The sequence below is a fragment of the Cherax quadricarinatus genome, chromosome 65, assembly GCF_038502225.1.
Source record: "Cherax quadricarinatus isolate ZL_2023a chromosome 65, ASM3850222v1, whole genome shotgun sequence".
Taxonomy (NCBI): domain Eukaryota; kingdom Metazoa; phylum Arthropoda; class Malacostraca; order Decapoda; family Parastacidae; genus Cherax; species Cherax quadricarinatus.
In genome coordinates this window covers 24,137,372-24,154,768 of record NC_091356.1, presented here as the reverse complement: position 1 = coordinate 24,154,768, position 17,397 = coordinate 24,137,372, and the positions used below count along the sequence as shown (strand labels likewise).

The window sequence follows — 17,397 nt, the reverse complement described above, 5'->3', positions numbered from 1 at the left end:
AAACTCTTCACTGCTTTCAGTAACCTACCTCCTACACCATACACTTGCAACATCTGCCACATTGCCCCCCTATCCACCCTGTCATACGCCTTTTCCAAATCCATAAATGCCACAAAGACCTCTTTAGCCTTATGTAAATACTGTTCACTTATATGTTTCACTGTAAACACCTGGTCCACACACCCCCTACCTTTCCTAAAGCCTCCTTGTTCATCTGCTATCCTATTCTCCGTCTTACTCTTAATTCTTTCAATTATAACTCTACCATACACTTTACCAGGTACACTCAACAGACTTATCCCCCTATAATTTTTGCACTCTCTTTTATCCCCTTTGCCTTTATACAAAGGAACTATGCATGCTCTCTGCCAATCCCTAGGTACCTTACCCTCTTCCATACATTTATTAAATAATTGCACCAACCACTCCAAAACTATATCCCCACCTGCTTTTAACATTTCTATCTTTATCCCATCAATCCCGGCTGCCTTACCCCCTTTCATTTTACCTACTGCCTCACGAACTTCCCCCACACTCACAACTGGCTCTTCCTCACTCCTACAAGATGTTATTCCTCCTTGCCCTATACACGAAATCACAGCTTCCCTATCTTCATCAACATTTAACAATTCCTCAAAATATTCCCTCCATCTTCCCAATACCTCTAACTCTCCATTTAATAACTCTCCTCTCCTATTTTTAACTGACAAATCCATTTGTTCTCTAGGCTTTCTTAACTTGTTAATCTCACTCCAAAACTTTTTCTTATTTTCAACAAAATTTGTTGATAACATCTCACCCACTCTCTCATTTGCTCTCTTTTTACATTGCTTCACCACTCTCTTAACCTCTCTCTTTTTCTCCATATACTCTTCCCTCCTTGCATCACTTATACTTTGTAAAAACTTCTCATATGCTAACTTTTTCTCCCTTACTACTCTCTTTACATCATCATTCCACCAATCACTCCTCTTCCCTCCTGCACCCACTTTCCTGTAACCACAAACTTCTGCTGAACACTCTAACACTACATTCTCATATCTAGGCCAAAATTTACCGCTCACAGCTTATCAGAGTGAGCTGTGCTCATGACGTAGATCTATGGTTTGGACCCTCAACGTAAAGCCGTAGATCTACAACACGGACCCTCAAAGGGTTAAAGGAAGGGTTTTGGGATATTGGCAGTTTGGAGGGATATGTTATATATCTTTGTATATGCTTCTAAACTGTTGTATCTGGGCGCCACTGCAAAAGCAGTGATTATGTATGAGTGAGGTGAAAGTGTTGAATGATGATGAAAATATTTTCTTTTTGGGGATTTTCTTTCTTTTTGGATCACCCTGTCTAGGTGGGAGATGGCCGACTTGTTGAAAAAAAAAAAAACTATAGTTTTACACACAGAAAAGGGAGATGAAATTCGAGGGTCCACTGTATTGGGGGATTTTTCCTAAGTGGTTTTCACGATTTTATTGGCTGTTACTTAGTGCCAGTAGATAGAACGGAAGACATACTGCCGAAATGTGAAAGATTTTGGTTAGGTTTCAGAATAGATGTGGCCTGAAAAAGAGAAGTGGCTGAAATGATTGATTTTTTTGGTGACTTTTCTGTGGATGGGTACAGGCAGGTCCTGCTTATACAGCAGGGTAGGTTCCAGGCTACTGCTGTACAGGAGGACCTCTCTTATATAGCAGGTTAGGTTCCAGACTACAGCTGTACAGGAGTGTCTCGCTTATACAGCAGGTTAGGCTCCAGACTACTGCTGTACAGGTGGGTCCTGCTTATACAGCAGGTTATGTTCCAGGCTACTGCTGTACAGGAGGGCCCCACTTATACAGCAGGTTATGTTCCAGGCAACTGCTGTAAAGCAGAAATCACTGTAAAATGAAAAAAAATTTATTCACTTTCAAATGCACATAAAAAGCCTGATGACATGTTTACACTATAATGTATTAAGTGAGCAATAGAGCTAGGCCTTAAAAATGCACGTATAGTACATACATCACTTATTTTAAAATGTTTTTGTCTTTGGCTTATAGTGAGTGGTGAATATATTTATTGTAGGAAGTCTGAATAAATGAAGAATGGGTATAATTGAAAACCACTGTATTAGTGAAATGTGTAAAGCAAAGTGCTGTAAATAAAAGCACTGTTAACTTAAGCACAGTGCCATAAAGTGGGGCCCCTTGTACTTTATAGAAAGCCCCTTATTACGCAAGACATTTTGGGCAGCCTTAAAACTAAATTATGATTCCTAGTACATGAGAAAAATAATACTTAGTTTGTATTATATTGGGGTATTCAGTAATTCAGTAAAGAAATTTAATTGGTGATACATTAAAGTTGAAGCTTGGTACCTGAGTTGAAGGAATGCTGGAGCAAGAACAGGGACAATATTGGATGAGAGACTGGGTTTCATGAATTGTTCAGCATAATAAATTGTTGTCTGGATCAGATTATGGAATGAGGTGTTTTTTAACAGTACCTTTGAAGTGGTTGGCAGACAGAGAGACTTTGGAATCTTCAGGCAGAGAGTTTCAGATTTTAGGTTCTTTTATGCACATTGGGTTTCTACACAGGTTGAGTCAGACATGGAGAATATCATAAAGATTTTTGTATCTAATATTATGCCTATGAGTTCTGTTGCAACTGTCAAGAGTTTCATGGCAGGACTGATATTAGAACTGATTGTCCTGTATATGTAGTATACACAGTAGTATGAGTGAATTTTATGTATATTAAGTAGGTTTAGACTTTTGAAGAGTGGGGGAATGTGTTGTCTGGCATTAGACTGAGTGATCATTTGTACTACCACTTTCTGTTAAGTTTTAATTGGCTATAGGTGATTTGTTGTAGTGGATCCCCAGTCACAGATAACGTAGGTGAAGTAGGGATAAATTAGAGAGCAATATTATGTAAGTACGTAGTGCTGTTTGAGGTACATAGTAATACGTATATCTTAAAGAGGATGCCAACTGATTTGGATACATTTTTTTGTTGTGATAAATGTGGTTGTTGAATTTCAAGTAACTGTCAAAATATAGATCTAAGAATTTTCCTTCATTTTGTTAGCAATGGGAGAACCATTAATCATAATGTTTAGATGGATACTTGTAGCTCTGTTCCCAAACATCATGTAAAAGGTCTTATCAATGTTAAGAGTGAGTTTATTTGTAGTCATCCAGGTTGACATCTTTATGAGCTCCTCATTTAATGTTACTGAGAGAATTCAGATTTGGATGGGAGATGACACAAGTTGTATCATCTGCAAACTGAACATTGGGTTGTCATGGGACACCCCAGTGTTGATAGGTTGTATTGATAAAGTTGTGCCATTGATGGAGACTTATTGATGTTTCTTGTTATGGTAGAACTTTATATATGCAAGCACATGAATTTTAATTGTAGCATAATGTTCACGTTTAACCCTTTCAGGGTCCGTCCCGTAGATCTACGGCTTCACGTTGAGTGTCCAAACCGTAGATCTACGCCAAAATTCTAGCGCCGTCAAATTTAGCGCAAAAACGCTCATAGGCCTGCATGTGAGAGAACGGGTCTGCGTGGTGGGTGTGCACCATAAACAAAAAATCTAGGCGCCCGCATAGCATTGTGGGAACGCCGGCTCAGTTACCCTTGTTCACCATGCCTCGTCGCAAGTCAGCTCTCACTCCCCGGAAAATTGGGACTCTCCTCTTCCTATCTGATAGTTCTGACACTGATGGAAGTGGAAATGAAGACGAATTCTACGGCTTTGATCAGTTAGTGACCGAAAAGAATGACCAGGATATCGATAATAGTGCAGAAAACCCTGACGATCCTCAACCTTCTACCTCTGGTGTGGGCACTCGTGACTCACGGTCGGTTGTTCCTCATCGCAAGAGAAAACTAATATTTTCGCGTGGCCTGGCCTCTGACTTCAGTAATGATGATGATAGTGACGTGGACTGTGATTTTATTGCGCTCGACGATCATTCGAGTAGTGATAGTGAGGAATCATATTCACCAGTGAAGCGTCGGTATGTTTGCCACCGCATGCGCTCGGGTAGTGTACCCTATGCTGTGCCCAGGGGATGGAGTACATCCCGGAGTACATCCTGGAGTACATCCTGGAGTACATCCCATGGCCCAACACCAGTTTTAGGTAGTGATAGTGAGGATGATGTGGCTACACTTGGCATGGATAGACCACAGGCATCAGTGGATGGTGTTAGTGGTGATGGTAGTGGCACCGCCATGCGTGACTCACCAGGCCACGCTGGGACCCATGCTGCTGACTCGTCAGTTCAAGGACAAAGCGGAGCGCCAGCCACCAGCCCACCACAACCACAACCACCCGCACAACCAGCCTATGATGTCCAGTATCCACCAGCAAACCGTATGTGGGATTGGCAGCAAAATCCCAATTTTGTTCCCAAGCCTCACCACTTTGATGACTCTCAAAGTGGAATTCTACCTACTTGTCCCCTTGGAACCACGGCCAATGAACTGGAATTCTTTGAATTATTCTTTGACCAGCCATTGATGGAAATTATTGTCAGGGAAAGTAATAAGTATTTTGAGTACACCATGACAAATATGATCTTATCACCACAGTCAAGACTACATAGGTGGAAAGAGACGACTGTTGCAGAAATGTATTTGCTTTTTGCAACAATAATGCTTATGCCTCACGTCTCTAAGCATAATATAAAAGCATACTGGTCTACAGATCGGCTAATTTCTACCCCGGTCTTCAGAGAAATCATACCAGTGAACAGGTTTATCTTACTCTTACGTATGTTGCACTTCTCTGACAAAACCAGGCCTGACAGAAGTGACAGGTTATACAAGATTAGAAATGTTTTCATGTATCTCAAACAAAAGTTCAGCATATACTTTTATCCATTCAAGAATCTTGTAATTGACGAGTCTTTGATTTTGTTCAAAGGTAGACTGTCATTCAAGCAGTATATACCAAGCAAGTGGAAATGCTTTGGTATAAAACTGTTTGTACTCTGTGATTGTGACAGTGGCCTGGTGTTGGATATTGTTGTATACACGGGTAGTAAAACATTGAAAGATACCAAGATGTTATTGGGTATCTCAGGTGACGTAGTGAGAAACATGATGGCACCTTATCTTGGTAAGGGGCATACATTATATACCGATAACTGGTACACAGGCCCATTACTCAGTGATTTCATGCGAGTGAACAAGACAGATGTGTGTGGCACAGTGCGTTCTAATCGTAAACATATGCCCAGGCTCAACGCAGGTGCTCGTGGTGTTGACGTGCAGGTGTTTACTGCCAATGACATCATGGCATTACGGTGGCATGACAAAGGAGATGTCACATTGTTGACAACCATTCACCGTAATGAAATGCAAGACAGTGGCAAAGTTGATCGAGTGACTAATGAACGTATTCGAAAACCAGTGACAGTGATTGATTATACACAAAACATGCGCTTGGTTGACAAATGTGACATGCAGATTGGTTTTGTTGACTGTGTTCATAAGAGTTACAAGTGGTACATGAAACTTTTCTTCCATCTCATGGACATTTCAATGCTCAATGCATATAATATGTACCAAATAAAGACTGGCAACAGACCACCGTATGGTGAATTTTGTTTGTCTGTTGTCAGACAACTCATAATGAAGTACCAGGTAAGAACACCTTCTATACAACACGGTCCTCGAATTCCTCAGGATATACCCAAGCGTTTGAGGAGGGAAGGTGATCATTTCATAATACAACTTCCTTCAACTCAGAAGAAATTTGCTCAGAAGAGATGCATCGTCTGTGCACAAACAAAACGACGGCAACAAAGACGCAAAGACACTCGGTTTATGTGTGAGGAATGTAAGGTGCCTCTGTGCATGGTGCCTTGTTTCAAGGAGTTCCACAAGCTCCAGCAGTTCTAAAACCATGTCCAGTGATTGTAAATATGTAAATATATGATAGAACATTAGTATTATACAATATTTGTGCATGTTTATTGTAATAAACAACAGTGGTAAACAATAATATGATAATAACTTTAGTGCGGTTATTGTGTTCAATACAGTGAGTTTATATATATACATTATATACAGTATTGGTCTCTCAGGCCCCAAATGTTAGTAGAAATAGAAAAAAATTGGAAAAGAAAAGAAAAAACAACAAAAACCGCAAAATAATGTAATGCGCGTATGTGGAATTCGTCGATGTTGCCGCCACCACATCATTTTTGACAAACTTCTTGGCACTGTATCTCGGTAAGTACTGATCAGAATTTTTTTTTTTTGTCTTATTACCTTCACAAAAATATGCTCTTTAATTCTGTAAGAAAAAATAATTTTTTTTTTTTTTCAAAATTTCTTGGACACTGGAGCACCACTTCAGATTTTGGCCTTGGACCCTGAAGGGGTTAAGGTGCATTATGTTGTGGTCTACTGTACTGAATGCTTTCCTAAAGTCTGTAAACAGACCTATTTGATATTCACTGTTCTCAAGAGCTGCATAAATAAAATTTAGCATTTTTATAATTGCATCATTTGTGCTTTTATTTGGTTTGAAACTAAACTGGCAGTGGCTGAGTAGGTTGAGTAATAATACTAGAAAAGAGTACATATAATCTCTCTGATTAATGTTTCAAAAATTTTGGATAACAGTGGTAAGTTAGATATAGGCTGTAGTTATTTATGTTGGTTGGGTTTCTTCCTTTGTGTATTGAGGTAACCCTTCCTATCTTAAGCCTTTTTTTTTTTTTAAACACTGGCTGTCTCCCAACGAGGTAGGGTGACCCAGAAAAAGGAGAAACACTTTTACAGTCACTCACTCCACCACTGTCTTGCCAGAGGGGTACTGATACTACTGTTCAATACTACAAATTTCCCCGCCCTTCCTTCAGGCACTGTACTTCCCACCTCCAGGACTCAGGTCTGGCTGACCAGTTTCCCTGAATCCCTTCATACTTAGAGTTTACCTGGAGAGAGTTCCGGGGGTCAATGCCCCTGTGGCCCGGTCTGTGACCAGGCCGCATGGTGGCTCAAGGCCTGATCAACCAGGCTGTTACTGCTGGCTGCACACAATCCAACATACGAACCACAGTCCAGCTGGTCAGGTACCGACTTTAGGTGCCTGTCCAGTGCCTGCTTGAAGACAGCCAGGGGTCTATCGGTAATCCCCCTTATGTATGCTGGGAGGTAGTTGAATAGTCTTGGGCCCCTAACACTTATTGTGTTGTCTCTTAACGTGCTAGTGGCACCCCTGCTTTTCATTGGGGGGATGTTGCATCGCCTGCCAGGTCTTTTGCTTTTGTAGGGAGCAATTTTCATGTGCAAGTTCGGTACTAATCCCTCTAGGATTTTCCAGGTGTACATAATCATGTATCTCTCCTGCCTGCATTCCAGGGAGTACAGGTTCAGGAACATCAATTGTTCCCAGTAATTGAGGTGTTTTATCTCAGTTATGTGTGCCGTGAAGGTTCTCTGTACATTTTCATAAATGTTACTTTGCTCACACTCCAACAGCATGTCAAGTCATAAAAACCACTTGTCTCCACTTAGTATTGCAATAATGAGTGACAGCATCGAAGCTACTCTTTTGAACAACAGTGGTGGTGCTGTACTTGTTAAGTTTTCTGACTTAATTTTTAGTGAGTTTATTATCAAAGACCTCTGCAAAATTAGTAGGAGCCAGATGAGAGCATTTGGAAGACTTCCAAAAAGGTAGTCACTTGCTTGAGCATTGGTATTTGGTATTTTGCTAGTTAGACTTGATCCTATGGTAGAGAAAAAATAATTTAATGTATTGGCTGTTTCAGTGGGCTAGATAGTGGCTTATTGGATTTGAGTAGAACAATGTCTCTGGTTTTGGTCGATTTCTGAGAACCGAGATTTGAGTGTGTGTTTTGTGTTTTCGTATTATCTTTTTATTTTTTTTTTCACTATTCATGATAGCATAATACAGTTGTTTAGACTTCCTTATTATTTGGAAAGTATTGATGTATAGCTTTTGGTTTGTTCTTTATTAATTATGCCTAGTCTGTATTTTTTTCATAGTTATGTTTTTATCAATGGACCTGAGGATGTTATTTGTTAGCCAAGGGTTACTTAGTCTTTTTGCCGTGATCTGCTTAGTTTTAATAGGACAATGTCTGTTGTAAAGGCTTGGTGTTTTTTGAAGAGAAATATTTACCTATTTGTTGATACCCCTTGTTGCCAGTAAACTATGTGTACCAATCAGTCTACCTTACTGCTCTAGTGAAGTTATTTAATGATGTCTCATCATGTTAGATAAAAGGACACAAGTGCAGCTAATGTGACATTTTGTTTTTATTGTGCCACAAAAAAATGTTGCGCAAGTTGCACTTGTGTCCTTTTACTTAACATACTGTTGGTAATTCTACCAACATTAATAGTGTATGTCTCGTGGAAACAAAACAAGATCATACTAGGCTTGAGTGGTAGCTTACATATATTGGTTATGAGGATGGTGGAGTAGTGATCAGTACTATTGTCTATGATTATCCCTGCTCTGAGAGGAGCTGTTATATTAGTCCACTTATTGTCAGTTGAAGCTGCACTCATCTCGGTATTCTTGTTCATTTAGTTATAGCTGGTATGAGCAAGGAATTATACGTGCTTTTAATAAAACCAGTTACTTGAGGGTCCTCGGCTTGAACAAGGTTAATGTTGAAGTCACCAGAAAGTATTAGATAATGTTTGTTTAAGTGCTTATTAGTTTTCTGACATTACCTTCTACCATTTCAGAAGATAATTTATTTTTTAAATCATGACACTGTCAACACTCTTAATTTCAGGAGTCTCAACAGTGAAAGTGTTAATTCATAACCTATTACTTGTTGTATACATGTTGCATGGCCACTCACATTGTTTCCCTCTCCTCCCTATCAAATGTTGTTTGACTATTTTTGAGAAAAAAATAAATTATGAACTCCAAAAGTAATGCAAGGTCACCCTCGAACAAAATAAAATGTATTTTTACTTTTTTTCTAATATTAGCAGTGATTTTGTTAGATATATTTCCAGAAAGTGATGACGGAAGTGTTTCTCCATTTATGGGTCACTGCTTTGGTGGGAAAAGACTGATGTATTAATAAAAACAAGAAAATATATTCTTTAAGTTTCATGTAACCCAATTAACTTTTTATGGTAAAATGATAGTAACATATTTGTAATTCACTGTTTTACAAAATTTGATATTATTTAATTAGTGCCTTCATAGTGTTATCATGTTTTTTCTCATATTACAGCTGGTATTGGAGATGCTCAACCGGTTGGCTTATGAGAGTGTTGCTCAAATAGTGGACCTGGCTTTATTAGTTAAGAGAGATGGCACCGTGCATAATTCAGACCTCACAAGATTTAGAACACCAACTGCTTTCAATCCAGATTATCCTTGTGTGTTTATACATCAGGTATGTAATGTATTGTTGTGTGTTTATACATCAGGTATGTAATGTGTTGTTGTGTGTTTATACATCAGGTATGTAATGTATTGTTGTGTGTTTATACATCAGGTATGTAATGTATTGTTGTGTGTTTATACATCAGGTATGTAATGTATTGTTGTGTGTTTATACATCAGGTATGTAATGTATTGTTGTGTGTTTATACATCAGGTATGTAATGTATTGTTGTGTGTTTATACATCAGGAATGTAATGTATTGTTGTGTGTTTATACATCAGGTATGTAATGTATTGTAGTAGAAACTTGTAGAATACTTCACATAGAAGTAATGAGATATTTTCTAAACAACGGATTTTTTTTTATGTTGTCTCTGTCTAAGTAATAAGGAAGTTGCATGTTAACCTTAGTCCATATATACAGACACAAATATTTATTCCTTTGCATAGTATACAATGTGAGATTTACATGTTATAAGATATTATTAAGCACAAGCCACTAGCATGCCTGTGCATTTCAGGGAGACTAATCCTAATGACTAACCCTTAAATTGTCCAGATGTAGATCTACGTTTTCACTGCAAGTACTCTGAATATTTTGAAAAAATCCTTTTTTTTTAATTAACCCTTTGACTGTTTTCGACGTATAAATACGTCTTACAAGACGGCCGACTTGTTGAAAAAAAAAAAAAAATAATAATTCTAGCGGCTTCAAATCAAGCGGGAGAAAGCTGGTAGGCCCACATGTGAGAGAATGGGTCTGTGTGGTCAGTGTGCACCACAAAAAAAATCCTGCAGCACACATTGCGTAATGAGAAAAAAAAACTCTGATCGTTTTTTTGGAATAAAGCGCCGACTTTGAGGTGTATTTTCGTATAGTATTTTTCGTTGTATTCGCATTTTCATGGTCTTAGGTGATAAAATGGAAAACATATTACAGAAATAGAGATGATTTTCATTACTTTGACAATGAAAACGACCTTGAAACTGAGCTCAAAGTAGCGGAAATGTTCGATTTTTACCAATGTTCAGGAGTAAATAAATCACACCACACGTCCAATACACGTCAACTGGGGAGTCTAATATTCTTTCACTAGTGCACTGATATTATTTATACCATTTTTACAATAATGCAGTAGTCTGCATAACAGTAAATTTTGTATTTTTTGGTATGAATAATAAATCAAAATAGAAAGCAATAATAATATAAGAGGGGCCTAGAGATGTGACTAATGAACAGAGCATATGTTATTTTAGTGCCACGAATGTCTACCTTGTTTATTCTGGACCCTATTTTGAAATTGGCATCTTTTTTAGTTTGCGTGAAATTGGCCAAATTGCCAATTTCTGACCATATTGGGTAGTCCAAATTAGTAAATGGGAGGTTTCTTGTACTCAGCTGATATATAAAATGGAGTTCTAAAGAAATAGCTATGAGTTCGGTCAACTGGAGCAATGGAATTGGCTGAAAATAGGGCTCAAAGTCGGCGAAATCGCCGATACGCATATGTCACCGAGACCGCTAACTTCGCGGGAGCATAATTCCATGAGTTTTCGACCAAATTTCGAACTTTTGGTGTCATTACCATCGGGAAAAGATTCTCTATCATTTCATAAGAAAAAATAATTTTTTTTTTTTTCAAAAATTGAGCGACATAGAATGACAGTTTCAGAAAGGGGCCTGAAACAGTCAAAGGGTTAAAGAGCACAGTTTTCTGTATGTAAGACCAAAATAGGTTTCCCAGGTCTCTTTCATATTCTCTTTTATTTTGTTAACCCTTTCATTGTCAAAACTGTCCAGGAATTTTCAATTTTTTTTCTTTTTTCTTATGAAATGGTAAGAAAATCTTTTTTTTTTTTTTTTCAAGATAAAACAAAAAGTACGAAATTTGATGGAAAATTGACAAAATTATGCTTTCGCGAATTTTGCTGTATCACTGATAATTATGCACTGGTGATTTTGCCCACTTTAAATCCTATTTTAGGCCAATTACATTGTTCCAGTCAATCTAATTCTTAGCTATTTTGTTAGTACATTTTACATTTTATCGACTGAGCACAAGAAACTGCCCAATTAACTGTTTCAACTATCCAATAAAGTGATCAGAAATTAGTAATTTGGCCAATTTCACACAAATTTCAAAATATTCCAATTTCAAAATAGGGTCCTGAACAGTGCAGGCATTCCTGGCATTAAAATAACATTTCCTCTTTATTAGTTATGTTTCCAGGTTTTACACATGTTTTTACACAGGTTTTGCATGATGGTAGGATTGCTGGTTTTCTTTTTCTGTCTCATAAACACGCTAGATAACAGGGATATCTTGCTACTCCTACTTACACTTTGGTCACACTTCACAGACACGCACATGCATATATATATATACATACATCTAGGTTTTTCTCCTTATTCTAAATAGCTCTTGTTCTTTTTTATTTCTTCTATTGTCCATGGGAATCTTTCCTCCGTAAGCCATGCGTGTCGTATGAGGCGACTAAAATGCCGGGAGCAATGGGCTAGTAACCCCTTCTCCTGTATACATTTACTAAAAAAGAGAAGAAGAAAAACTTTATAAAACTGGGTTGTTTAAATGTGCGTGGATGTAGTGCGGATGACAAGAAACAGATGATTGCTGATGTTATGAATGAAAAGAAGTTGGATGTCCTGGCTCTAAGCGAAACAAAGCTGAAGGGGGTAGGAGAGTTTCAGTGGGGGGAAATAAATGGGATTAAATCTGGAGTATCTGAGAGAGTTAGAGCAAAGGAAGGGGTAGCAGTAATGTTAAATGATCAGTTATGGAAGGAGAAAAGAGAATATGAATGTGTAAATTCGAGAATTATGTGGATTAAAGTAAAGGTTGGATGCGAGAAGTGGGTCATAATAAGCGTGTATGCACCTGGAGAAGAGAGGAATGCAGAGGAGAGAGAGAGATTTTGGGAGATGTTAAGTGAATGTATAGGAGCCTTTGAACCAAGTGAGAGAGTAATTGTGGTAGGGGACCTGAATGCTAAAGTAGGAGAAACTTTTAGAGAGGGTGTGGTAGGTAAGTTTGGGGTGCCAGGTGTAAATGATAATGGGAGCCCTTTGATTGAACTTTGTATAGAAAGGGGTTTAGTTATAGGTAATACATATTTTAAGAAAAAGAGGATAAATAAGTATACACGATATGATGTAGGGCGAAATGACAGTAGTTTGTTGGATTATGTATTAGTAGATAAAAGACTGTTGAGTAGACTTCAGGATGTACATGTTTATCGAGGGGCCACAGATATATCAGATCACTTTCTAGTTGTAGCTACACTGAGAGTAAAAGGTAGATGGGATACAAGGAGAATAGAAGCATCAGGGAAGAGAGAGGTGAAGGTTTATAAACTAAAAGAGGAGGCAGTTAGGGTAAGATATAAACAGCTATTGGAGGATAGATGGGCTAATGAGAGCATAGACAATGGGGTCGAAGAGGAATGGGGTAGGTTTAAAAATGTAGTGTTAGAGTGTTCAGCAGAAGTTTGTGGTTACAGGAAAGTGGGTGCAGGAGGGAAGAGGAGCGATTGGTGGAATGATGATGTAAAGAGAGTAGTAAGGGAGAAAAAGTTAGCATATGAGAAGTTTTTACAAAGTAGAAGTGATGCAAGGAGGGAAGAGTATATGGAGAAAAAGAGAGAGGTTAAGAGAGTGGTGAAGCAATGTAAAAAGAGAGCAAATGAGAGAGTGGGTGAGCTGTTATCAACAAATTTTGTTGAAAATAAGAAAAAGTTTTGGAGTGAGATTAACAAGTTAAGGAAGCCTAGAGAACAAATGGATTTGTCAGTTAAAAATAGGAGAGGAGAGTTATTAAATGGAGAGTTAGAGGTATTGGGAAGATGGAGGGAATATTTTGAGGAATTGTTAAATGTTGATGAAGATAGGGAAGCTGTGATTTCGTGTATAGGGCAAGGAGGAATAACATCTTGTAGGAGTGAGGAAGAGCCAGTTGTGAGTGTGGGGGAAGTTCGTGAGGCAGTAGGTAAAATGAAAGGGGGTAAGGCAGCCGGGATTGATGGGATAAAGATAGAAATGTTAAAAGCAGGTGGGGATATAGTTTTGGAGTGGTTGGTGCAATTATTTAATAAATGTATGGAAGAGGGTAAGGTACCTAGGGATTGGCAGAGAGCATGCATAGTTCCTTTGTATAAAGGCAAAGGGGATAAAAGAGAGTGCAAAAATTATAGGGGGATAAGTCTGTTGAGTGTACCTGGTAAAGTGTATGGTAGAGTTATAATTGAAAGAATTAAGAGTAAGACGGAGAATAGGATAGCAGATGAACAAGGAGGCTTTAGGAAAGGTAGGGGGTGTGTGGACCAGGTGTTTACAGTGAAACATATAAGTGAACAGTATTTAGATAAGGCTAAAGAGGTCTTTGTGGCATTTATGGATTTGGAAAAGGCGTATGACAGGGTGGATAGGGGGGCAATGTGGCAGATGTTGCAAGTGTATGGTGTAGGAGGTAGGTTACTGAAAGCAGTGAAGAGTTTTTACGAGGATAGTGAGGCTCAAGTTAGAGTATGTAGAAAAGAGGGAAATTTTTTCCCAGTAAAAGTAGGCCTTAGACAAGGATGTGTGATGTCACCGTGGTTGTTTAATATATTTATAGATGGGGTTGTAAGAGAAGTAAATGCGAGGGTCTTGGCAAGAGGCGTGGAGTTAAAAGATAAAGAATCACACACAGGGTGGGAGTTGTCACAGCTGCTCTTTGCTGATGACACTGTGCTCTTGGGAGATTCTGAAGAGAAGCTGCAGAGATTGGTGGATGAATTTGGTAGGGTGTGCAAAAGAAGAAAATTAAAGGTGAATACAGGAAAGAGTAAGGTTATGAGGATAACAAAAAGATTAGGTGATGAAAGATTGAATATCAGATTGGAGGGAGAGAGTATGGAGGAGGTGAACGTATTCAGATATTTGGGAGTGGACGTGTCAGCGGATGGGTCTATGAAAGATGAGGTGAATCATAGAATTGATGAGGGAAAAAGAGTGAGTGGTGCACTTAGGAGTCTGTGGAGACAGAGAACTTTGTCCTTGGAGGCAAAGAGGGGAATGTATGAGAGTATAGTTTTACCAACGCTCTTATATGGGTGTGAAGCATGGGTGATGAATGTTGCAGCGAGGAGAAGGCTGGAGGCAGTGGAGATGTCATGTCTGAGGGCAATGTGTGGTGTGAATATAATGCAGAGAATTCGTAGTTTGGAAGTTAGGAGGAGGTGCGGGATTACCAAAACTGTTGTCCAGAGGGCTGAGGAAGGGTTGTTGAGGTGGTTCGGACATGTAGAGAGAATGGAGCGAAACAGAATAACTTCAAGAGTGTATCAGTCTGTAGTGGAAGGAAGGCGGGGTAGGGGTCGGCCTAGGAAGGGTTGGAGGGAGGGGGTAAAGGAGGTTTTGTGTGCGAGGGGCTTGGACTTCCAGCAGGCATGCGTGAGCGTGTTTGATAGGAGTGAATGGAGACAAATGGTTTTTAATACTTGACGTGCTGTTGGAGTGTGAGCAAAGTAACATTTATGAAGGGATTCAGGGAAACCGGCAGGCCGGACTTGAGTCCTGGAGATGGGAAGTACAGTGCCTGCACTCTGAAGGAGGGGTGTTAATGTTGCAGTTTAAAAACTGTAGTGTAAAGCACCCTTCTGGCAAGACAGTGATGGAGTGAATGATGGTGAAAGTTTTTCTTTTTCGGGCCACCCTGCCTTGGTGGGAATCGGCCAGTGTGATAATAAAATAAATAAATAAAATTTTTATTCAGAAAAAAGATAGAAGATTTACTGTTATGCAATATTGTAATAAATTGCATTATTATCGGTGCATTCGTGAATGCATATTAGACCCACCAGTGAGATGTGTATTGACAATTGATGTGATTTGTTTACTCTTGAATATCGGCAAAAATCAAACATTTACGCTATTTTGAGCTCAATTTCAAGCTATTTTCATTCCTCAAACCAATCAAAATTATCTTTATTTCTGTCATATATCTTAAATTCTATTAAATGAGATCAAGAAATGAGAATACAACAATAAAAACCATATGAAAATACACTGCAAAGTTGCTGTTTTAAAGCAAAAACACGAGTGAAGTTTTTTTTCCTCATTGTGCACTGCGTCCTGCAGGATTTTTTTTTACATGATGCACACTCGTCACATCGACCTATTCTCTCATATCTAGGCCCAAATTTACCACTCACAGTTTATCTGAGTGAGCTAAGCTCATGGTGTAGTAGTAATTTTAGATCTTGTTACTGAATTAAAAAAGTTATGATTGATATCAGCTCAAAAAATAATGTTAGTGTAAGTAACATATTTCTTTCTTTCAACACACCGGCCGTATCCCACCGAGGCAGAGTGTCCCAAAAGGAAAAACGAAAGTTTCTCCTTTTACATTTAGTAATATATACAGGAGAAGGGGTTACTAGCCCCTTGCCCCTGGCATTTTAGTTGCCTCTTACAACACGCATGGCTTACGGAGGAAGAATTCTGTTCCACTTTCCCATGGAGATAAGAGGAAATAAACAAGAACAAGAACTAGAAAGAAAATAGCAGAAAACCCAGAGGGGTGTGTATATATATGCTTGTACATGTATGTGTAGTGTGACCTAAGTGTAAGTAGAAGTAGCAAGATGTACCTGAAATCTTGCATGTTTATGAGACAGAAAAAAGACACCAGCAATCCTACCATCATGTAAAACAAAGTAACATATTTAATCCAAATAAATACCAGAATTTTTAAAGTTTGATGTTCTTATTTTGATGACTCTGATCAGCTCTGTACAAATGACATCAAACAAAATTAGAACATTGAAGTATAGCTGTTAATGAAAAGATTTCTGCAGCATCCATCAGTATTATGAAATTGGTTATGAAATGCTCAAATGATTGAAAAAATAATAAACATTTATAATTATCAATAACACTCTCCCAAAAGCACAGTATCATCAGTAAAAAGTAACTGTGTCAACTCCCATTTTGTATTTGATTCCCCAACACCCTAGCATTTACTTCTTTTACAACCCCATCTTTAAATATGCTAAACAACCATGGTGACATTACACATTCCTGTCTAAGACCTAGTTCTACTGGGAAGTAATCTACCTCTCTCCTACACCTTTGATATACCCTTGGAGAGTTTCGAGAGTTAATGCCAGGCTCATCTGGTGCTTGCCTGGTCAACCAGGCTGTTGCTGCTGGAAGCCCACTGCCCCACATATCCATCACAGCTTGGGACCTGGTGAAGATACTTGTCCAGTTTCCTGTTGAAGGCTTTTACACTTGTTCCAGCCGTGTTTCTGATATCTTCTGGTAAGATGTTGAATAGTCTGGGACCCTGGATGTTGATACAGTGTTCCCTTATTGTCCCCACCGCACCCCTGCTTCTCGCTGGGTTTATTTTACACTTCCTCCCATATCTCTCACTCCAGTATGTTGTTATGCCAGTGTGCAGATTTGGGACCAGGCCCTCGAGTATTTTCCAGGTATATATTATCAAGTATCTCTCTTCCCCGCTCCAATGAATACATTTTCAAGGCTTGCAGGCATTCCCAGTAGTTTAAGTGCTTTACAGGCTCAGTGTGAGCCACAAACGATCTCTGTATTTGTCCCAGCTCCGATATTTCTCCTGCTTTGAATGGGGACCATCAGCACTGAGCAATATTCTAAGTGAGGGAGCACTAGTGATTTGAAGAATGTCACCATCAGCATTATTTCCCTTGTTTTGAAAGTTCTCAATACCCACCCCGTCATCTTCCTGGCTGTCATGATCTTTGTCTTGTTATGGTCTTTAAAGAAAGGTCCGCTGACATAATTATTCCTAGGTCTTTTACGTGTTCCTTATGTTCTATTTGGTGACCCTCTTGAGTTTTGTATATAGTATTCCTTTTGAGTTCTTCATTCTTTCCATACCTAAGCAGCTGGAACTTATCACCATTGAATGTCATGTTGTTCTCCACTGCCCACTGGAAAACCCTGTTTATGTCTTCCTGTA

General features: G+C 38.8%; 1 protein-coding gene across 1 annotated transcript in view; it reads left to right on the top strand.

Moving 5' to 3' along the window:
- Positions 1-17,397, top strand: part of LOC128700572 (transcription initiation protein SPT3 homolog) — a 57,437-nt gene that overhangs the window by 25,111 nt on the left and 14,929 nt on the right. Inside the window, exon 6 of the mRNA XM_070098991.1 lies at positions 9,240-9,404. Within this exon, the coding sequence (XP_069955092.1) occupies positions 9,240-9,404 (165 nt within the window). The remainder of the gene's footprint in view (positions 1-9,239; positions 9,405-17,397) is intronic.